Here is a 24,309-nt window from a genome sequence, read left to right as displayed (position 1 = left end):
CTCAAGGAGAAAACTTGCTGATAAGGTTAATCTGGCATTGGAATCATGAATGTGTTATTACTTGTTCTTAAATTATTTGTATCTAGTCATCCTTTGAACTTTGAAGGTGCATGTCACCTCAAAAATTATTCTTTTTATCACTTACCTACTCGAGGACGAGAAGGAGTTAAGCTTGGGGATGTTGATACGTCGCAAACGTATCTATAATTTTTGATTGTTTCATGCTAATATTATGCCTTTGGCACTTTTTTTATATTAAGTTTATGATTTATTTGTACTAACCTATTAATAGTTGCAAAAGTGCACAATGTTCTTGTTTTACACTTTGATGTGTAGAAATTATCAAGAATATAAGAGGAAACCTTGTTGGAGTCGAATTGGAACTTTGCTGAAATCTGTCCCAGAACTGTTTTCGGAGATTGTCCGTTTGACCATCGAAGATGACCTCCAACGGAGTTGGGCCTGAAGAGGAAGTTGTAGATAATTTTCTGCTGAACGTTCTAGAGTTAAAATTCGGCCCAATCGGAGTCCGTATGCGGCCTAGGGGCCCGTTTTACTGAAGCCCTAGATGGATGACGGAAATCCGAGAGTCTATATAAAGGAGGAAACCCTAACTCGTGGAGGACTCCTCCACCCACGAATTTCCAGCCACCAAAGCCAGGTTTTTGCCTTCCCCATGGATCCCATCTCCATGGGGGAGGGCTCCCAAGAAGCCATGAAGGAGGGAGGCTAAGGGGCGGCGCTCCCCAAGCTTGCCGGCGGCGGGGAAAGGAGTTCCTCGCGCCGCCGGCGTCGCCGCCGCCCTGCGCCGCTGCGCTGCCCCTCTCCGACGTCTTCACCGCCATCTCCATCACCATCTCCTCCTTGTATTCAGTGGTTCATCCTCTCATAAACCTATGTACCGTCCTATGTAAACATGGTGTTTGATGCTATAATATTTATCCTATGATCTATGTCATGTGTATGTAGTATATTTGTCTTTTGATTGCTTTGTTGAATGTCTATGGTTCATTATAGTTGTATGTTGATATGGTACTGTCCTTTGGTGTCCATTATACTTGTGCGCGCATGGATCAACACCATAGGGTTAGTATTATGTGCAAAAGAAGGGGGGTAGTCCTGCCGGAGTGACAGAAACCTAAGGGCTCAAACCGGTTAGTTGCATGTATGGAAGTAAGAGGACCATAAACTTAAGGCTATGGTTGGGGAAACCTTAATGCATTGTTAGTATTTATGGATGTTTGCTAACAATCCAATCATATAGTACTTGTAATCCCAAGTAGTGGAGCGCTTGTATATTTAGCATCTCCCACATTGAAAACTACATCAAAGACAATGAACTAAATGTCTTCACTAATTAATCTTAGACAAAGCCACCACAATTACCACCACTTTTCCACACTCATGGTACTGTTAGTATAAGGTTACTTAGTGTACTTTATTTCTGCAGCACTAACATTTACTTTCATGTATTTATTATCTTGCAAAGCTATCTCTCATACCCGTATTGCTACTGTAGTTTTATTTCCTAGATGAAGCAAACGCTTAGTGCGCATAGAGTTGTTTCAGTGGTTGATAGAACTTGAGAGAGTACTTATCCTACCTTTAGCTCCTCGTTGGGTTCGACACTCTTACTTATCGAAAAGGCTACACGCGATCCCCTATACTTGTGGGTTATCAAGACCTTTTCTGGCGCCGTTGCCGGGCACTACTAGGAAAAGGCTTATAGCCACACTTGTTACCACCGGCAAGTACGATTTGAAGATGCCGGCGGTAAAGCCTTCCAGGGTGGCCTAACCCTACCGCCGGCGAGATTGAACGGATGGTGCCGGGGGTGTGTCCATTACCGCCGGCGAGTTGGGCACGAAGGTGCCGGCGATATAATCTGCCGCGGGGTCCCAATTGGGCCTGGCCTTACCGCCGGCGATTTGGCCCAAAAGCGCCGGGGGTAACCCGTCCTACCGTCGGCGGTTACAAAACGAATCCGCCTGGATTAAGTAGAACTGGGCCGGACCTTTTTGGGGCGAATTTAGCGCCGGCCTCCCCATTCCTTCTCGCCGGTGGTAGTTTTCTGCTCTTCGGTCCACCATCCCCTTCCCCGTCCCCAACACACGCACACACAACTCGCCCCCCTCACCCAAATCCCAAATCGATCCACCACCGCGCCTCCTCTCGATCCATCGCCCTCCGTCTCCCTCGATCCATCGCCCTCTGTCGCCATCGATCCATCGCCGTCGCCATCCATCGCCGTCCGTCGCCCTCCATCGCCCTCCGTCACCCTCGATCCGGCAGCGACGCCGCCCCAATCAGCACCCACCCCACCGAGGTAACGGGATCTCACCCGACTCTCCCTCTCTTGTTCCGATTCCGTGGTTTCTGATTGAAGTGTTTGCTGATCTGCGATTTTGTTTGTTCAGGAGGAGGAGGTGACGGTGGAGAGGACGCCGGAGGAGGAGGAGGCCAGGCTCAGGTACCTCGAGTTCGTGCAGCAGGCGGCCGCGCAGGCGGTGGTTCTGGCCGCCGCGGCCTACGCCTACGCCAGGCAGGATGCGGGGCCGCTCCGCCCCGGCGTCGACCACGTCGAGGGGACTGTCAAGGCCGTCGTCGGCCCCATCTACGACCGTTACCACGCCGTGCCGCTCGACCTCCTCAAGTTCCTCGACCGCAAGGTGAGGACGCGCGAGAGCTAGTTCATTCTCTTATTAGCTGGTTGCAAGGATTTAGACCCTAGTGTTTTGTGCTGCTCGATATCCACAGAGTTAAAGGGGATGGAATTCGTGTGCTGCTCGATATCCTGTCTGATCTTACTACCGTGCAGATCAATACCTGCATCAGTTGCATCCTATTCTCGCACTCATGGTTTCATTGAAATTTATAAATGCTCATGCCTAGAAATTGAGGTGTTCATTCAACCATTCCCATCTGCAGCACACGCCCAATACGCGAGGATACAATTGCTTGTCACAATCTGTCTGTTTGGTGCTGGTTCGTAGGTTTGACTTGTAGCGCCTTAGTTGGTGGCTTGGTGCTAGGCAATGATTAATTGAGATCATTTCGGTTGAGATGTCAATTTCTTCTCTCAATTTCTTCTCTTGCATCTAACATGGCAATTCAGTAAAATGATTAACAAGTAATGTTTCTGGATACGCTAGTGTCTCTCTAAGTTTTATACTTGCACTTCTATCAATTGGAGAATAATCCTGAAAGTAACTTGACTGGTAAGAATTTTATTTGTCCATGTATCTTGCTGCCTTGCATCAGGCATAGCAATCTCTAAAGCTGGTCTCAGGCATAGCAATTTTTTTACTGGCTTTATAGGATACTTAGTGTGGCAAGTGGCATTGCAGTATACAGCTGCTTGTGTACTAGTTTACTTGTTTTGCCTGCTGCTCTGCAGGTTGATATGAACTAGTAACTGCTAGTCGCTTTTGTTTGTATATAATTACTAGGTGACACCCCGCGCGTTGCTGCGGAAGATGTAGAACATTAAGTTTAGATATCATAGGAAAAATGAAAGGAAAGTAGTTTCATAAAGAAAATTCCCATGTGTTGATGTTGTAGAAGGAAGCATCCAACTCATCTTGCAAAGATTTCAGGATGATTCTATCCAGCTAAAAGATGCAGTCTCTTTGTTCAGTTTGTTACATCATAGCAAAAGTACTCATGTACATACCGTTTCCATTCTATGAATCTTAGCTCATGTTTCTTGCACACATGGGTCAGGTGGATAGTGATAGATATACATAAAGATGACATCTTTCTTGCCATCATCGATACATAATATTTTGAACTATAATTTACAACAGGATGAAACAACTACTCTTGATCCAATGACCGATGGAGTGTGATTCCTCTATGCCTGTACATGAAATATATATAACAGATCTTAACAATGACCAAAGTATGAGCTAATTAGATTTAATTCATACTAAATTACTCACAAACATGGCGTGGCATGGTTCTCCCGTTTTCCAAGTACACTGCATAGACAAATCAATAAAAGAGTTGAGTCATAATTCATAAGACTGAAGACGAGCATATCGAAATTTGGCAGAAATACATACATCTAGATAGATGCAATGGGACCACGGACTGTGAAGTATCCTTTTGCCTCGATGCGTACCTGTTGCTCTTATTTTCGTTTGTCTACGCGGAACCTGTAGAAGAATTAGCATAGGATAGAAAACGTAGAGATGTGGGTGAGAAGAGGGAGTTGATGACCCACCAGATGTCCAAGGATTTGAGCAGCGCTGAGGTTGTGGTGCCCAGAATAACAATGGTACCTGTATATAAATGCAAGGATGATTTAGCTGCAAAGAGGTGTTATTATTAGACCTGATGCACAGAGAGGTTGTGCAGGAGAAGATGGCGGTGTCAAACATCCTCTCTTCTCTCTCTATAGCATAAACTGTTGGAGTACTTGAGCTTGTGTTCTGAATTTGTTTGTGCTGGAGTGTTCGTGCTTCTGAATTTATTAGTACTGTCTCTAGGCTAAGCAACAAACAATAATGATACTTCCATGTGTAGGGAGCTAATGATACCTAACACTAGTTCTAACTCATGGAATTCTTTCATGTGATTTTTTCTTCGGTTGAACTAAACAAACAATAATGATACTTATGTGTAGGGAGCTCGGCTTCGGAGTCTGAGCATGCAGGAGGAGGAGCTGGCCGGCGGCGTTTCAGCGAGTAGGCTGGCCGGCAGCCAGCGGAGGAGTGAGAAGCCTGGCGGGCAGCTGGCGGGCAGCTAGAAGCCTGTATCTATTTGTGTAATATTTGCTGGTTGGAGACTTTCTATATGTGTTGTGTTATTGATGCATGCACATTATGAACATTTGGATACTTTCTATATCTGTTGCGTTATTGATGTCTATTTTGCTGTCATTCTGGTATTTGCATGTATATTCTGTGTATATGCTATGAATTCTGGTGTATATACTGTGAAATTCGAGGATTTTTTTTGGCTCCTGTTAATATTACCACTGGCGAAATGTACATGTATCCCTGGCGTTTTGCAAAGCGCCAGCACTACAACCTGATACCCCTGGCGAAATGGGAAGACGCCGGCGGTAAGACTTGCCCCCGGCGAATAGGGTAAAACGCCGGCGGTAACGGCACTTACCACCGGCGAATTGGAAGGCGCCGGTGATGAGGCATTACCACCTGCGAGGTGATCGCCGGTGAATACAAAAACGCCGGCGGTAAGCCATTTCAGGTCGCCGGCGGTAAGGCATTTCCTAGTAATGGGGGAGGCATAGCGTAGGTGAATATTTTCGTGTGCACTTGTTTGCTTTATTTCTAAGTAGTTTTACTTCCTGTACCTAGTTGTTCTCTATCTCTTGTATGGATAGGGAATGCAAATTACAAAAAAAAATTAGTTGTACTTCTTATATAAAAAAATAAAAAAATATTTTCAGAAAAGAAAAGTGATTGGAAAGATGAGTAATGGTGAAGTGGGGGTCGACCTTGAACACTTGTGTTCATGCCTGCGAAACCAAAACAATTCTTTCCATGGAAGATTTTCATTAAAAACTTGTAAATAGTGTATATAGTGTATATATTGTACATATCCCGCTGTAAATAGAATGTATAGATAACCCCTAGTTTGTTATGCAAGTTTGTCACTATGCTGCCTAGAAAACAGATTTCCTGTGCTCCACTGTAGAAAATTTTAAAAATCACCAGAACATGATCTTGATCTGAAATATCTTGAATGCATAGTAGTGCTTGCTATCTAACTTTTGTTAGTACTGACTTTTCTGATTTGAGGCACGTAGACAGATCTAATAATTCAATCTTTACGGACTGATTTTGTTGAGACAGATTTCCTGTGCTGTGCTGCAAAAATTCGTGAAAAATCTCAGTATGGCATTTTGATCTGAAATTGTTTTGTGCATAGACCTGAGGTTATGATCTGTCTTTCATTAATCATGAGTTTTTCGATTTGAGCTACGTAACTATCTCAATGAGTGACATCTTTACAGAGTGTTCAGTTTTGACAGATTTCTATTCTCTTTGTTTAAATATTGTACTTAGGATTGAAAAGTTCCCTTCGTTTTCGACGTATGATTGAAATAATAAGAAACCTCAGTATTACAGTGGCTAAATATTTGATAGATTTTATAGAAATTAGGGATACTTCAACACTTGTGGATTTTATTTAATGAGTACTAACCTACTAATGAGTTTTGTGAAGCTTTATGTGGATGCAGTTTTTAAGTTCCAATCAATATGGTGATATGAGATGAGCAAGAGGATGCAAGAGCTCAAGCTTGGGGATGTGTAGATGGATCCCAAGAGAATATTCAAGAGGATGCAAATATCTAAGCTTGGGGATGCCCAAGGCATCCCCCTATTCATCAACCAATATGAGGTTGTCTCCTTCAAACTCAATATTACCCATCCACATGTAAGCATTGTATATAGTTGCTTTTATTATCTTTGGTTTTATCCTATTTAGTTTTATTAGGTTCTTTATTTGGTTCTTGTTTCTTTGTCAGTTTCACTTATAATTGGAAAACAATAAAAAAAAAGGGGTTTGAGAGCTCCATCAAATATCATGCCCATCTTAAATGGCTATAAAGAAAGAGCTTTATGAGAGACAACCCAATATGTTTATATTTCTGTTATTTACTGCTTTGTTGAGTCTTGGAAGTCATTACTACTGTAATGAACTCTCCTTATCATGTTTGTTTTGTTTTTGTGCCAAGAATTGCCTCTAATGGTAAGAAAGTGGTATTTGGGGATTTGCAATCTTGTTTACTGTTTCTGGTTCATCACGAGAAAAATCGCCAAAAATCACCGGAACGTAAGTTTGAGCTGCCAATTTACGAGAATCTTCCCCAGGTATTTATCTAACTTTCATTTGTTCAGAGTTTTTCGAGTTACGCAGCGTAACTATTTTTCAAAAATCAATTTTTACGAACTGTTCTGTTTTGACAGATTCTTGCACTGTTTTGCATTTGCATCTTTTTGCCCACCTTTTTGAGTTCTCTTGATCAAAGAACCCTATTGAAGTTGTGCTACAGTAGCTAATTCTTATTAAAATGCTTTTCATCTGTCATACTGAACTTTGTAGATTTGATTAATATTATCATTGCACTAACGCTGCTAATGAGATTTGTGATGAGTTTTGTATGAAGGAAGTTTTCAAGTGTAAGAAAGACGAATGATGAGATGAGATGAAGAATGGACAAAAGCTCAAGCTTGGGGATGCCCATGTCACCCCAAGATATATTTAAGAAGTACAAGCGTCAAAGCTTGGGGATGCCCAAGGCATCCCCTTCTTCATCAATAAAAATATCAGGTCCTGTTTCTGTTCACTATATTTTTATTGCATCATATTCTTGGAGCGTCTTTATTTTTTGTTGTGTATTTTATTTTCAATGAAGTGAGCACCATCATACCATGTTTGTTTGGGAGAGAGACACGCTCCGTTTTAATTGTATGAACGCTCTAGTTTTCACTCTTATTGTTCAACGAGCGTCTTATTTTTGCTAGTACTGCGTTTAGCTCTGGTTTTTCACTCCTATTTTGTTCAGAGCTTGTTAGTATGCTTCAGTTATATATGATTAGCTCTCTGATCTTTAATGAATATTATAAATGAGAGTTGTTTCAAATAAGTTGATTGGTGTTGGATACGAGTAAAAAGGTTTCATATTAATAGTGATGCAAATAGAAGATCTCCTCTGATGTTTCAATTGGGTTGAATTGATCATTTAGTTTAGACTTTTAATATCACCATATTCTTTAATTAATAAGTTTTGTCGCTATGCATGATTATGACCATTATTGCTCTCTTAATTGGTCACTATCTTTCTTTTTGCTAGCCTTCATTCTGTACTGAGTATGATCTCTACTCGTGCATCCAACCACCAAAAACCAAAATATGCCAAAAGTGTCCACCATACCTACCTATATGTGGTATTTCACCGCCACTCCAAGTAAATTTACATGTGCTACCTTTAAAACCTTCAAAATAATTCCTTGTTTTTGCAAACATAGCTCATGGGAAAGTAGCCTAAAAAAATATTATGGTGAGGAATATGTCACTTATGTATCTTAGTTCTTATAAGTTGCTTGTTGTGTGGATACCATGCTGACATGGGGACACCATCATCATATTTTTGATAAATATCATATGAGTTACTATGCATGTCCGTCTTGTCTGAAGTAAAGGAGATAACCATGATAAAAGGTTAGAGTATGCATATTGTTAGAGAAGAACATTGGGCCGCTAACCAAAGCCATGTTTACATGGTGGAAGTTTCAGCATGGACATTAAAACCTCAAAAATCTCTTATGAGAAATTTATGTTGCCAAAAGCTTTAAGCTTAAAGAGGAGTCCATTTTTATGTTGTCCATGTTGTCCCGGTATGGATGTCTAAGTTGAGAATAATCAAAAGCGAGAAATCCAATGCGAACTTTCTCCTTAGACCTTTATACAGGTGGCATCGAGGTACCCCTTTGTGAAAGTTGGTTGAAACATATGTAATGCGATGATAATCTATGGAAATCCGAGCTAATTAGGACAAGGTGCGGGCACTATTACTATTCGATTCATGAGGCTTGCAACTTATAGGAAGTTTTATACATAACCTATATTACTTATTGCTACCGTTGACACAATTGCCTCTCTTAAAATTTTATATCTCTATGTTTTCAAAATAAGCTCTAGCACATGTTTAATCTCGGCTTCCCTCTGCGAAGGGTCATTCTTTTACTTTTGTGTTGAGTCTTCATCTTCTAAGTTATATGCACCGTCTTATGAGAGCATAGTTGTCATTCTTAGTTCTATGTGCATGGTCACAAAATTATTATTGATTGAATCATGAATGTGTTATTACTTGTTCTTAAATTATTTGTATCTAGTCATCCTTTGAACTTTGAAGGTGCATGTCACCTCAAAAATTATTCTTTTTATCACTTACCTACTCGAGGACGAGCAAGAGTTAAGCTTGGGGGTGTTCATACGTCGCAAACGTATCTATAATTTTTGATTGTTTCATGCTAATATTATGCCTTTGGCACTTTTTTATATTAAGTTTATGATTTATTTGGACTAACCTATTGATAGTTGCAAAAATACATAATGTTCTTGTTTTACACTTTGATGCATAGCAATTATCAAGAATATAAGAGGAAACCTTGTTGGAGTCGTATTGGAACTTTGCTGAAATCTGTCCCAGAACTGTTTTCGGAGATTGTCCGTTTGACCATCGAAGATTACCTCCAACGGAGTTGGGCCTGAAGAGGAAGTTGTAGATAATTTTCTGCTGAACGTTCTAGAGTCAGAATTCGGCCCAATCGGAGTCCGTATGCGGCCTAGGGACCCGTTTTACTGAAGCCCTAGATGGGATGACGGAAATCCGAGAGTCTATATAAAGGAGGAAACCCTAACTCGTGGAGGACTCCTCCACCCACGAATTTCCAGCCACCAAAGCCACGTTTTTGCCTCCCCCATGGATCCCATCTCCATGGGGGAGGGCTCCCAAGAAGCCATGAAGGAGGGAGGCTAAGGGGCGGCGCTCCCCAAGCTTGCCGGCGGCGGGGAAAGGAGTTCCCCGCGCCGCCGGCGCCGCCGCCGCCCTGCGCCGCCACGCTGCCCCTCTCCGACGTCTTCACCGCCATCTCCATCACCATCTCCTCCTTGTATTCAGTGGTTCATCCTCTCATAAACCTCTGTACCGTCCTATGTAAACATGGTGTTTGATGCTATAATATTTATCCTATGATCTATGTCATGTGTATGTAGTATATTTGTCTTTTGAATGGTTTGTTGAATGTCTATGGTTCATTATAGTTGTATGTTGATATGGTACTGTCCTTTGGTGTCAATTATACTTGTGCGCGCATGGATCAACACCATAGGGTTAGTAGTATGTGCAAAAGAAGGGGGGTAGTCCTGCCGGAGTTGCATGTATGGGAGTAAGAGGACCATAAACTTAAGGCTATGGTTGGGGAAACCTTAATGCATTGTTAGTATTTACGGATGTTTGCTAACAATCCAATCATATAGTACTTGTAATCCCAAGTAGTGGAGCGCTTGTATATTTAGCCTCTCCCACATTGAAAACTAAATCAAAGATAATGAACTAAATGTCTTCACTAATTAATCTTGGACAAAGCCACCACAATTACCACCACTTTTCCACACTCATGGTACTGTTAGTATATGGTTACTTAGTGTACTTTATTGCTGCAGCACTAACATTTACTTTCATGTATTTATTATCTTGCAAAGCTATCTCTCATATCCGTATTGCTACTGTAGTTTTATTTCCGAGATGAAGCAAACGCTTAGTACGCGTAGAGTTGTATCAGTGGTTGATAGAACTTGAGAGAGTACTTATCCTACATTTAGCTCCTCGTTGGGTTCGACACTCTTACTTATCAAAAAGGCTACACGCGATCCCCTATTCTTGTGGGTTATCAGTTTAATGAAGACATCGGCAAGCTGATCGCCGGATGAAATAAAACAAACATCAAGAGCTTCCATGACCACCTTCTCTCGAACGAAGTGAAAATCTATCTCAATATGCTTCATCCGAGCATGAAAAGTTGGATTAGCAGACAAATACGTGGCACCCAAATTATCAAACCAAAGATCATGAGGGCGATATTGATGCACACCAAACTCCTTAAGAACGGACTGAATCCAGATTGCCTCGGCAGTGCCATTTGCAAGGGCTTATACTCGCGGCCTCGGTGCTAGAACGAGACACTGTTGGTTGCTTGCGAGTGTTCTAGGAAACGAGATTAGGACCAAGGTACATGGAAAAACCACCCGTCGAACGACGATCATCAAAGCAACCGGCCCAATCAACATCAGTGAAAATGTTCAACACAGAGGATGAGGACTTTTGAAGGCGAAGGCCAGTAGACACGGTACCTTTGATGTAGCGAAGAATACGCTTCTCCGCCTCATAATGAGTAGATGTGGGCTGTGACAAGTACTGACAAACCTTATTAACAGCAAATGATAAATCAGGTCGTGTCAAAGTGAGATATTGCAACTCGCCAACAAGACTTCTGTACTTAAAAGCATCCTCGGAACTGAGTGGCTCACCAAGGCCTCGAGGCAGTTTATCAGTATAAGACATGGGTGTAGTGACAGGGCGACACTGCTCCATATAAGCTCGGTGCAGCAAATCAAGAGCATACTTATACTGAGTCAAAATCAACCCATCCGAAGTGTATGCAGCTTCAATGCCAAGGAAGTACTCAAGCCGGCCAAGATTCTTAATAGGAAACGTGCAGGAGAGGAGTTGAACCAGCCGATCAACAAGGGACGAAGAGGAGCCGACTAACACAATGTCATCGACATAAATCAGCATATAAATAGAAGATGAAAAGAGAGGTCTAGGCCTTCTAGAAGAAAAAACAAGCTGATGCAGCTCATCACTGAGTCTAGCATACCAGACACGTGGAGACTGGTTAAAACCATATATGGCACGCTGTAATTTGCGAACATACCGTGGATGGCGAGAATTGTCAAAACCAGGAGGCTGCGGCATATACACATCCTCGTCAAAAAAACCATGCAAACCAAATCAAAAAATGTATTTGCCGTGATCATCTCCGTAGGGGTTTCCTTCATATTTATACAACAAGCTACCTGAGGCTCAAGGCACAATCACGTGGACGGGAGGATAGGAATCACAAACCGATTCCTTACCCAATATATAAGAAATACATTTAAACCAAATCTATCTCTAATAGTACCAACTTGCATACAAAAGAAAACAACCGGCTAATCCTATGCAACAACCAGCTCGGTCTATACACCACGCCGTACATCCCAGGCGCAGGTATGGGCCACGCCCATTTCGCGTTTTTGGACCAAATTTTTAATTTCTTCTTCTTTTTTTCTCACTTTTGATAAATGTGTAGATTATAAAATTATTCACATTTTTAAAAAGGAGTAGATTTGTTAATATTATTTTTAAAATTTTCAAATTTTGAAAAAATTAAAAAAAATTGTCCAAATAAAAAATGTTCTGATATGAAAATCGTCCAAATTTAAAAGTTGTTCAATTTTTAAATTTATTCAACTTTTAAAATGTTCGGATATTTCATTTTTTCTGAAATTTAGAAAATTTTCATTTTTAAAAAATATTAGTTTTCAAAAAAATCTGGAAAAATAAATATTCCAAGAAATACAGATAAGAAAAAGAAAATAAAAATAAACAAAAAAAGAAAAACCATATTACCTCTTGGGTCGTGGCATAGCTAGCCACCTCGGCGTCCTGGAGGGTGTGCAGTAAGGTTGCAATTGGGGCGGGTTGTCCCGCCACGCCGCTGGGCCGCCCCGCAAAAATCGCTTGCGCGGTGCCGCTTGGCCGACCGCTTTGTGCGTAGCGGGACGAAGCGATCACGCCGCGTGGCCTGCTAAGAGCCCGCAGAGTCCGCGTGGCCCGCAAAGTGATTCCACCAGAGATCAACATTCGTTCGGCCCCAACTCCCCGAGAGACCCCCAACCCTCGTTGACTCCCTCTGTCGCCGACGGGCGACGGCGCCGTCGCCGCCACACCCGATGCCCCGAACTCCTCTTCTCTCTCCCATCCCTATCGGTATCGGAGAACCCGCTCGCAGTTCTTGATGTTGGAGTCGACGGCGGCGACGCCGCCGCCGCCATTTCCACGTGGGGACTGGCGAACTGCCCTTCTGGAATCCTCAACGGAGAAGATCTTCCTCGACCTCTTGATGTTCCTCCGTTGCCAAATGTAGTCTGTCCTGCTTTGATCCAGTTACCTGTTGTATAAATTGCTAAATGTTTCACCTATAAATATGCAGAGGGCCTGAAGAACTATCCCTGTCAAGCCGGACCAAAGCTTACAACGCAGAACATGCATGATGCTAAGGTGGTGGTGAAAACGGAAGCAAATACCCATGTGAATAATTAGCCTGATACTTGATTCAGTTAAGATTGCATGTTACTTGATTCTGCTGTTGCAGTACCTTTTGGTTTATAATCAGCGCAGTACCTTGTGGTCATGGTTCATTTTGATAGCATGAATTTCATTGATTTCGTGTGATTTTTCTGCGGAAATTTAGGGGCCAAATGATCTGTACGAGGCTGAGTTTCATTTTGACAGGATGAATTTCATTGAATTCGTATGATTTTTTATTTACATGTGAGATCACCTTCTCTTTGGGCCAGTAGGAGCGTCTCACTATTCCTTTCAATCTTATTGTCATTTCTGCTGGGCAATGGTGGCTGACGTGCTAGCTTTCGATCGATCAACATGTACGTAGCTAGCTTCTGAACGATTAATACGTAGCCTGGAGTAGCTAGCTAGCTGCTCTAAGCAGCTTTCGATTGAGATGCTCTGTCCCCCACGACTGTGTCATGCGGGATCATGCGGGATGGTGCAGCTTGCCGCTGTGTCCCGCACTGGCTTCAGCGGAACGATGCGACGTCCCGCAATCATCCGCTGGACATGTGTTGTCCCGCCTCGCTTCCCAGCGGCCAGCCGCAACCCACCCCGCTTGCAACCTGAACTGTGCAGTGTCCTCGCGCCTGCCGACCATGTTGGTGACGAGGAGCTTCCACGTAAATTTGCGATTCCTATACAACGCGCAACAGCGAGGTGTATTAACGCCCCCACGCATGTGAGGCTAAGTTGGGCTGCGGCCCTGTACATGTGTTCAAGGTTTTTTCAGCTTTAGTACCTTCTTAGAATATTTCGGTTCAATTTTTTCGTTCGGTTTTTACTGGTTTTTTAGGTTTTTCTTTTTTCTGTCTTTTTTGTTTTTTTAGTTTCAAATTCAAATAGATTTCAAACTCGAGCAAATTTTTCTTAGATTCAAATTTTGTTTAATTTTTTTTTGCTCATATTCAAATTTTGCTCAGAGTCGAAATTTGTTTAAAATACTTTTTTGCTTAGATTCAGAATTTGAAATTGTGCTCGGATTCACAATTTGTTCAAATTCAAACTTTGCTCAGAGTTGGAATCTGTTCAGACTCAAATTTGTTTAGTTTCGAAAAATTTGATGCAGATTGTGTGGCTATCGGTAGAGTTATGTAGGAAATAGAGAAAGATCGTACTCTGTTTGGGCGAACCAATAAATTAATGAGCCGGCCCACTTGCTATCGCCTTTAGGCTTCCACGTAAACTCCACCCAACGTTGAGCACGGGATCAGCTAACCATCACCCCTTAGCGATGGTTTATAACCATCATTATGGGGAAATCGTTAATGGGCCTAGCCCATTAGTTCGGTTCAAGGAAAAAAATGGCGCTATAACAAAATAGCGTGGGACTAAAAATACGCTATTACCATGCTATAGCGTGCTATTAATGCGAATAGCGCGCTATAGCACCGAAATAGCGTAGCGTCGGCTCTCTAGATATGCTATAGCGTGCTATTAGCGTTGGAATAGCACGCTATTTTGTTTCCATGGTTCGGTTGCTTCATAATTTTCCAAATTCTAAATTTCTTTTTGCTTAGAATTGAAATTTTCTCATATTCAAAAATTGCTTAGATTTCAAATTTGTCTAGATTGGAAATTTGCTTAGATTTAAAAATTGCCCAGATTCGAAATTTGCTCAGATTAAAAATTTGCTTACTTTGAAATTCGTTCGAATTTGAAATTTGCTTAACTTTAAAATTTTCTCGAATTTAAAATTTGTTAAAAAAGAAAAAACTGAAAAAAATCGGAAAAATCGAAAACCAAGAAAAACCAGAAGAAAACTCGACAAAAACCGAAAAAACCCGAGGCCTGACTCCCTTCCTGTTGATGAGCCGCAGCCCAAAACTCCCCGTTGGCTGAAATCACGCGAGCGATGGTTTGTACCCATCACCCACGGGTGATGAATTGGATACACTGTCGAGCACTCAAGCTCTAGGATTGCCCTTTCCTTGGCCCATGAACATATTCAACAATGACGTGATGCAGCATTGTTTTCTTTGGCCCAACCTAGACGTTGTAGGGTGTGTCCTTCCTTTTTCAATTTAATTAATTTCCCAAATTATTTTAGAAAAAAAGATTACTCCTTCTAAAGTTGACATGTGCTACTCTTCCTTTGCTTGCTGACACATGGAGCATGGCATGTCCGACATCTAGATGGGATGGCTAGGTTGTTACCCATGCATTTTACGTGGATTCAAAATTTAAATCAAAAATATTCCTGAACCATTCGTCCAACACCGTTCTACCGGTGGTGTTGTTCACACAGATATTTACGAAACTAGATACCATATTGACGGAAATTCAATTTGGAACATGGGAGCATATGCTCCTGCCAACGGAAAAATATTTTGAAATGTTCAAAAAAATCGAACAAAAAATTTCTTGCTTATGTATCAATATTTTACGTGCGCAGACCAAGTCTTGCGAAAAACCGACATTTTTTATGACTTGTGCGAAAAAGATAAACAAAACGTCTCATACACAACTATTTTTTACAGAAAAATTTGTCTTTTTTACAGATGACACTCAAAATGTCGATTTTCTGTGGAACCACTTTTTGAACGTGTAGAATTTCGAGATGTATCTACTAAATTTTGTGTTCAAAATTTTCAACATTTTAAAAGTGCATTTAAAATGAAGTTAAAAAACCGGGAGCATATGCTCCCGGGTGCCAAAACGCCACTCCCCCATATTGATATATATAAAATGATTTATCTCTTTGTTCCGAAATGAGGCTCTGGTTGGCTAACTTTATTGGGTCAAACTTAGATGACTTGAGTCACTGACATGTGGTCCTTAGTAATTATAAGGTTCACCTGCTAGTTGCTCAAAGTTTGCAAAAGTCAGCTACCACCAAGGCAGCGACTCAATCTCCAAAATGTAACGTGCGATGTAATTTTTCTGTCAACAAACCACAACTTTGACTATGATTTTCGCCTATAATATGCATGAAAAATTAGAATAATTGGAGATAAAATAAGAATATTTTTCAAGAAAAGTTAAACAATACATTTTGCACAAGATCAGTCTATACATTTTGTATATATACTAATGTCCAGGTCGGGCATTAAATATTGCATAAAATAATGTGGGCCTTGCCCTTTTGGACTGAGGGAATAACTATATGTCAATTGGGATGTTTTGGCACATGTGAGCGTATGCTCTCTTTATTTTAAAATGTATGTTAGATGTATTTTGAAATGTTAAAAAGTATGAAACAAAAATTTCGCACGTACATCTTAATGTGCTACGCGCTCACAAAGTTGTTTCGTGAAAAATTGACTTGTCGTGTGGGTGTGTAAAAAGGACAAAATTCGGTGCTAAAACAAAGATTTGTCACAAGATAAAATTTCTCTTTTTCACGTAGACTACAAAACATATTATTTTTCGTGAAACTTGACGAACACACATATATTATGAAGATGTACATGTAAATTTTTTTAACACTTGGAAATATGTTTTTATGGTAGAGGGATCGTCATACGCATCCAAGAGTCGAATTGAGTTTTTGTATATTGCTTTCTAAGTTAGAGTGCAGATTTCTAAAGTTAGTATGTGTATATTTGTCCTACGAGTTTGTCAACATCTCATATTAACATGTGCGTACCAAATATTATTGTTCTCACGATATAGACAAAATTTAATAAACAAAAACCATAGAAAATCGAACAAGGAAAATGAGAACCCGAGAAGAACTCAAAACCCATGTGAAATCGACTCGTCGCAAAAAAAAAATGTACCGAAAGTTTAGGTACAGATCATCAAAACAAGAGAAAAATATTCGAAACCTTGATTCCTCTCGAGTCTCTAGGAAAAGGAATATGTTCGAGGAAGTAGCAAGGGATCGCCCCGACACCCACAGAGACTAACCCAAGTTCTTTTCAGTTATTTCTTTACTATCTTATTTTGTTTTATGTTGCCATTACATAGTATTACTCCATAAGCGCACGCATCGTTTCGAATGATGTTGATGCTACACACTGTAGTTTGGAATCCTCTTATTCCTTTGTATGGAACAATCTTAAGATTGTTATTCTTCTAAAGAGCATGGAGAAGCCAATTTCTAAAGTGGACCAAGTGATTTTTTTAAGATGTGAGGGAATCTATGTCATGTGCTACGAAGGCCTCTCGAATTTGTTCTACGGTAGAAGCTTTGAACGTGGACCCGGATACAAATCTTTCACCCACTGAAAAGTGAAAACCTATGACTATATCGTCCTGAAGACGGATGCGACGGGAAGAAGTGGCATTTAGAAGTGCTGCTGACTTTACATTTAGGTTTCGGCGTAAGAAAGCTTTTTGAACAATTATCCCCCCTCACAAAATAAGTGATGGTTGCGTCGCTTATTCGGTTGATGAGTTGTCTTTGTTTTAGAGAAAATTATTTAGTTGTCTTAGGTAAACCTCATTCGATTTATTTATTTGTAGAGAGGTAGGAGTAAATCTTAGTGTTTGGGGCATGACATGATGAGAATGACGCACATAGCTACCAGTCTACCACCGCGGAAAACTTCCACACGACCTGATTTTGTTCTGGTGATGTCAACACGATGAGATGACACACGGTACTTTGCCCGTAAGCAAGCAAAACCACCCTCCACGGCACGCGCACCTTCCCTCAAATAGCGACGACGAGGGCCCCTCTTTCCTCTCCAGCGAAGAAATTTCTCTTCTTCCTCCCACCACTTTCCCCTCAATCTCTCCACCCTCAAATTTCCCCATCTCCCGATGCGCAACTCCGGCGCCACCGCCGCCTCGGCACCTCCGGCCGGCATGTACGGCTCCTACGCCGCCCCGCCCACCTCCTCCGGCGGCTACGCCAAGATCCCCACCTACCCAACCCCGCCCTCCTCCTACCCCAACCCAACCCACGTCCCGCCCGCATCGCCCTCCCCCTCCGCCCCAGCCCCGATCCAGGACCCCACAGCGCCGCCCTCCTCCCTCGCCAAAGCCGCCGAGCTCGTCACCCGGTTCCGGGAGCAGGGGTACGCCCTGGTGGCCGCGCGCCGGCCCTGGGGCGAGGTCTTCCGCACGCCCGCCTTCTCCAGGCCGCCCAACCTCGGGGAGGCGGTGGCGCGGATGCGCCGCAACGCGGCCTACTTCCGCTCCAACTACGCTCTCGCCATCCTCGCCGCCGTCGCCGCGTCCCTGCTCTGGCACCCGGGCACCCTCTTCGCGCTCCTGGCGCTCTGCGCCGCCTGGTTCTTCCTCTACTTCGCGCGCCCCTCCGAGCCCGGCCAGCCGCTCCGGATCCTCGGCACCGAGTTCGACGACGGCACCGTCCTCGCCGCCCTCTCCGGCGTCACCGTCGTCGCGCTGCTCTTCACCGACGTCGGCTGGAACATCGTCGGCTCCGTCATGGTCGGGGTCGCCCTCGTCGCCGCGCACGCCGCGCTCAGGTCCACCGACGACCTCTTCTTGACCGAGCAGGAGGCTGCCGGCAACGGGATCATGGCTGCCGGCATCAACGCGGCTGGACCCATCTTGCCCACCTACGTCCGCATTGCTTGATTCTGTGCAGCTTGTGATGGCGCCCAAGATTTGGTACTACCATATCTTTTCAGAGTTCTTGGTGTTCTTGCTTGCAAATGCATGTCCATTATTTGTTACATAGCACTTCCGTTGGCATGTAAAAAATCTACTAGATTGGTTTGTGATTATTTTTAGACTCATTGTAATGTGTGCGATCATACTATGAACATATGCTGCTTTTTCTATGTTGAGTTGGCAATGGGCACTGTCACGTTTTTCATTTGTATAAAACTGGTATGTTGGTAATAGTCATTGCCGTCCTATTCGTTGATGTTTTTGTTTGTCAATTTGGTAACTCTACACCCAGATGCATGAATCTAGTAGTACCTCTTTACGGCTTGATTAAAATACATATAATGTGAAGTTTCTAGGATTTATGTCTTCACAATCCTTTGGAATTCCTCCTACCATGCCAATCCAACCATCTGTTTCTCTACATGGTAATGCAAATGATGCCATGGTAGTGCAAAAATAGCCATCAACACCTCTTCTGCCCTGTCTCACAGATCACATCAGTTCAATGCACACAGGTGGTTTCCTTTTCTTTGCATTTTTCTGTATCTCATATGGCCCATAATGATTTGTCTCACTGGAATGTTGAAATCATCTTTGTTTCTTGGTTCCCTGGAAATCATCTTGTTGACAAGATCTGCAATGATGATATGTTTCTCGGAATTGAGTTGGTATCTGGTGCCGTGAATCCGTGATGTGTTTCATACATAAAACTCTTATCTTGATAAGAGCCATGCCATCTGATTCTTTACTTCGATAACCTGTAATTGATGTTTCTATGCAGTTTGCTTTGTGAATTTTGTAACTCGTTACACCCAGACATATGAATCTAGTATTATCTCTTTGTGCTGATTGAGACATATCATGTATAGCCTGAAGCCAGGATACAGGTCTCCACAATCGATCATTTGTAATGCTTCTAGCATGCCAATTCATCCACCTATTCCTCTACATGTTACAGTGCCATGTTAGGTTGCAGACTATGCTATCAACACCTCATTTATCCTGTTGTACAGATTGCTTTACTTGAATGCATATAGCTGTTTCCTTTTCATTTGCATTTTTTTTTGTATCGGCCATGACCCATCATTGGAAAGTGGAAATTATCTTCGTTTCGTGGTTTACTGGAAATTATATTCTTGCGAAGATCTGCAATGATGATGTTCATTGAATCGAAAGTAAAAACGGTGAGATTTGTTCAGAATAGGGGTAATTCAGCGCGCGCACACACACAGTCCGCTCATCGTTTTGCTCCCTTTTCCTACTAGCTGGTCCGAAGGCAGAGGATCTCAGTTCACCATGATATCCGTGAGCTTTTTGCTGATTGGCATCAGATCAAAGGTGATTGAAAGATTGTTTGATTTTTACTCGATTCACGTTTCAAACACAACCATATACGGAGCGTCCCCCAAATGAGCCGCGGACAAGAAATGGGGAAAAAAACGGTCCAGTCGTGTCCCCCAAAGTTAATTAGCGTCTCATTTTGTGTCTGGCGTCCCGGTAGAGACCAACTTCGTTGCCCTCGCCGTCGCCGGCCGTGCCCATCGTCTCTGTAGTCATCTACGCCCGTCGGCGCCACTGCTCTGCGACGCATTGTCCCGTCATTGTTCGCGCCCAACCGTCACCTGTCCGTCCCATCGTCGCCGGCAGCACTGCCCGCCATCGCGTGTGCGGCGCATCGAGGACGCCATCGATGACCGCCGAAACGCCTCTGGCCTCACCCCGTCGTCGCGCACCCCCGCCCCTCTTCATCCGCAGCTGAACAAGTCCCCGCCGGCAGAGACTCTCGTCGCCTGTCCGCGATCCGCCCCATGGTAGCCGGAATGAGAACGCCGTTGATGAGCACCTACACGCCGCCGGCCTCGCCCTATCGTCGTGTGCCACTGCCCGTCTTCTATCCGCAGCTGAACAAGTCCCCGCCGGCAGAGAGACTCTCCGCCCAGTGCTTCCTCGCTAGGTAGAGTCTCAATCTCAACCCGGTTGCTGCTTTCCTAATCTGAATCAAATTGAAAATGTCTTCAATGTGTGCTTCTGTGCGCGCTCGAATTTGGGGCATTTTTCACGGGTCTGACATATCATCAGTTAGTGGTAATAATATATCAGGGATAGCTCTTATGAAATGTCATCGGCAACTCACTATGATTCCAGAATGGAGATGCATGTTTTAGTTAAAAATCTATTCATTTCTTTCCTAACTCAAATCTGTACGATATGTAAGATGCATTTCTGTTCGAATATTGCAGAAATAGTATTATTATTCAGAACATAAGTTATTGGAATTTGTGAGGTTTTCAAATCTATGCGATATGTAAGATGATAATGTTGTATACCTGCTTGTTCAGCTAGCATAGTTCTATCAGTACTAAGGTATGTATTGAAACAACTAGCTTTGATTTGACTACTCATATACGTAGTTCACATCATTGTTCTCTAAATCAGCATTGAATACTTTCCACTTATCTACATTCGAAAAGTTTAGCTTCTGTCCACTACTTATAAGCAAGCTTAGAGTACATGTGTCTACGAGATGCGTGGGCGCGGTTTTGCCAAGCTGAACCAGGCACTGCTCACGTTGCTCCCCAAGCACGCCGGCGCCAGCACTTTGCGCGACTACCGGCCAATCAGCCTCATACACCTCGTGGCCAAGCTCTTTGCCAAAGTCCTCGCCCTGCGCCTCGCCCCCAAGCTTGACAAGCTTGTCAGCCCCATCCAGAACGCGTTCATCGCCGGCCGGAGCATCCACGACAATTTCGTCCTGGTTCGCCAGAGCGCTCGCCTGCTGCACCAGTTGAGGAGCCCACGTCTGCTCATCAAGCTTGACCTGGCCCGCGCCTTCGACTCCTTGTCATGGCCCTTCCTCTTCGAGGTGCTTCGGCAATATGGCTTCGGTGACCGCTTCTTGGAGTGGCTGGCCGTGCTCCTAGCCTCGGCCAACACCAGAGTCTTGATCAACGGCGACCCTGGTCCGCCAATCTGGCACCGCCGCGGCTTACGCCAGGGAGACCCGCTGTCCCCGCAGCTGTTCGTCCTCGCTATTGACATCCTCGGACGGCTATTCCGCCGCGCCACCGAGCTCGGAGTGCTACGCCAGCTACACCCACGCCGCGTGCTGCCATCGATATCGCTCTACGCCGACGACGTCATCCTGTTCTGCCACCCGCTCCGGGAGGAGATCGAGGCTGTCAAGGCCATGCTCGAGCTCTTTGGCCGCGCGTCGGGGCTGCACGTCAATTACGGCAAGAGCACGGCCACCCTCATTCGCTGCGCCACGGAGGATGCGGCGCCAGCCATCGCCTTGCTGGACTGCCCTGTTGCCGAGCTGCCCATTACCTACCTAGGCATTCCGCTCACCATCCGCAAGCCCACGAGTGGACAATTGCAACCGATGGTGGACAAGGTGGCAAGCAGGTTACCCACCTGGAAGGCCGGCCTCATGGGCATGGCTGGCCGCCTCGCCATGGTGAAATCCGTCCTGGGCGCGATCCCTATTCACCAGCTGCTTGTCCTGGCTCCATCCAAGAAGACCCTTAAGCTCATCGTCAAGATTGAGCGAGGCTTCCTCTGGTCGGGACGCGCGGCCGCCAACGGCGGGCACTGTCATGTCAATTGGCAGCGCGTCGCCCGTCCCATCGCCTACGGCGGCCTGGGGGTCCACGACCTGTAAAGAACCAGCCTGTCCCCGCGCTTACGTTGGCTATGGCTGAGCAGAACAGACGACCGGCGTGCCTGGCATGGCCTGGAGCTCCAATTCTCCGACCAAGAACAGGCCCTGTTCTTCGCCTCCACGTCTATGATCCTCGGCGATGGCCGCGACGCCAAGTTTTGGGATGACCGATGGATTGAGGGCCGCTCGGTGCGTGAGATTGCGCCATCGCTGTTCAAGTGCATACCAAAAAGGCACCGCAAATCCCGCACCGTCGCCGATGGGCTGCAGGGAAACGCTTGGGCTTCGGACATACATGGCAACCTGGGCATCCAAGAGATCGGCGAATACCTGCTCCTTTGGCAAAGGATCGAGGGCACGATGCTCAGCGGTGAGCCGGACCGACTCATCTGGAAGTGGACCGCCTCGGGAGTATATTCTGCCAAATCCGCCTACATGGCCACTTTCCACGGGTCCACGGCGTGCCCTGCGGCCAAATTCATCTGGCGCACCTGGGCGCCCCCGAAGGTCAAATTCTTCCTCTAGCTGGCCCTCCAAGATCGCGCTGGACCGCGGAAAGGCTTGCACGCAGAGGGCTGCAACACCACCCTAGATGCCTGCTCTGTGACTGCTCTGTGACCAACTGCCTGAGACAATGCATCATCTGCTGCTGGAGTGCCCGTTTGCCAAGCAAGTTTGGCATGAGGTGCTATCCTGGCTTAGGATGACATGTAGGATCCCTGGCGCCGAGGACGCTTCGCTCAGCGACTGGATGGCAAAGGTCAAGCCTGCGCTCCCAAAGCCGCTTCGGAAAGGGTTCGCATCTGCTTCCTTGCTCATTCCATGGATGCTCTGGAAGCATAGGAACGACTGCGTGTTTGACAGGGCTCAACCATCGACGCAAACGCTGCTCGCCAACATCAAGGAAGAAGCTTGTCTCTGGGCAAGGGCAGGAGCTCTAGGACTGAGGGCCGTCCTTCCAACCAGTTGGGATGTGCACTAGGCAAAACATACTCTACCCTGTATCACCGTCTCCTAGGAGACTTGTTATTACAACTCTTTCTTTTCAATGAAATGAAGCGCAAAGGTCCTTTGCGTTTTCTCGAAAAAACATGTGTCTTCTCTCAGATTGCAACAAGGCTTGCTGGTTTAGGTTAATTAGTATATACCAATGCTTATTTCTGAGAAGTGCGTGCAGGTAAAGTACCAAATACAGTACTTATTTCTTGACTTTTGTAGTGTGGGTTCAGGAAGAATATGAAACGGAACAACTCTTGGTGCTTAGCTGACTCCTTGTAACTGAGAACTACTATTTGGATAAATGACATACATTTTGTGTTATTTGTTGTTAGGTAGCATCATTGGATTTACTGGTTTCAAGTTTATGTTGTATTTAACATCAGTTCATTCATAGTCTGGTAGCTTATAGCTAATTACCGTAACAAATCTCATGCCTTCATAGATTTTTTTAGACTTCTGATGGTGGGTTCGGTAAGAGGATCTTGGTACTTTGGGTTCCATATACCTTGCATGTGTCATTCTGATGTGGACGGCGTGCGAGCGTGAGGCGAGCGGATGGCATCCGATATATTTATGAGGTGCCACAGATATATGATTGTGCAGGACTCCTGACATTATAAGTTGAACTGGATGACACCACTTACAAATAACCTATTTTTGCCACTGTAACCACATATTAATCCATAGATTTTCTGACCCCAATACCAATTTCTGACCCATCACTTGTTCTTGAAGTGCAAGGAAAGATGGCATACTCTACTCTTGGAAGAGGTTCGGCTGAAATTATTGAACTGCCAAATGGCTTTGAAAATGCCACTGGAAATATTTTTATTGTCAGAAGACAATGAACTGAAGACTATTTCTCTCGAGTGAAGTTGATGGCATGGATGAAACATGTAAAATGGCATATTCTGGCAGTAAGTTCCAACATACTGTCAATAGATATGCCAACCAGTGGAAAGACATCCCGATGAATAGAAATTTATTCTTTTAGAAACAAACTCATACTGAACCAATGCCGAAGAAAACCTGGAAAGCCTCCCTGGACGATTTTGTTAAGATGCTGCCTTCTTAGAGGTGTGATAATAGTGTAAACTTTATGCAGTACCATGTGTGATCTTTGTTGATAGCAACCAGTTTTTTTTCATGTTGTGTATCATTGTTTGGATATGTGCTTGAAATATGTGTT

General features: G+C 44.1%; 1 protein-coding gene across 1 annotated transcript; it reads left to right on the top strand.

Moving 5' to 3' along the window:
* The first annotated feature begins 17,594 nt into the window (after positions 1 to 17,594).
* Positions 17,595 to 18,716, top strand: LOC127292933 (PRA1 family protein B6-like). The gene has a single exon (XM_051322481.2). The coding sequence runs from the start codon at positions 17,642 to 17,644 to the stop codon at positions 18,422 to 18,424; it is 783 nt and encodes a 260-aa protein (XP_051178441.1). The 5' UTR covers positions 17,595 to 17,641; the 3' UTR covers positions 18,425 to 18,716.
* Positions 18,717 to 24,309: the final 5,593 nt, after the last annotated feature.

The sequence above is a fragment of the Lolium perenne genome, chromosome 4 (assembly GCF_019359855.2).
Source record: "Lolium perenne isolate Kyuss_39 chromosome 4, Kyuss_2.0, whole genome shotgun sequence".
NCBI lineage: Eukaryota > Viridiplantae > Streptophyta > Magnoliopsida > Poales > Poaceae > Lolium > Lolium perenne.
This window is presented reverse-complemented; position numbering and strand designations above follow the sequence as displayed.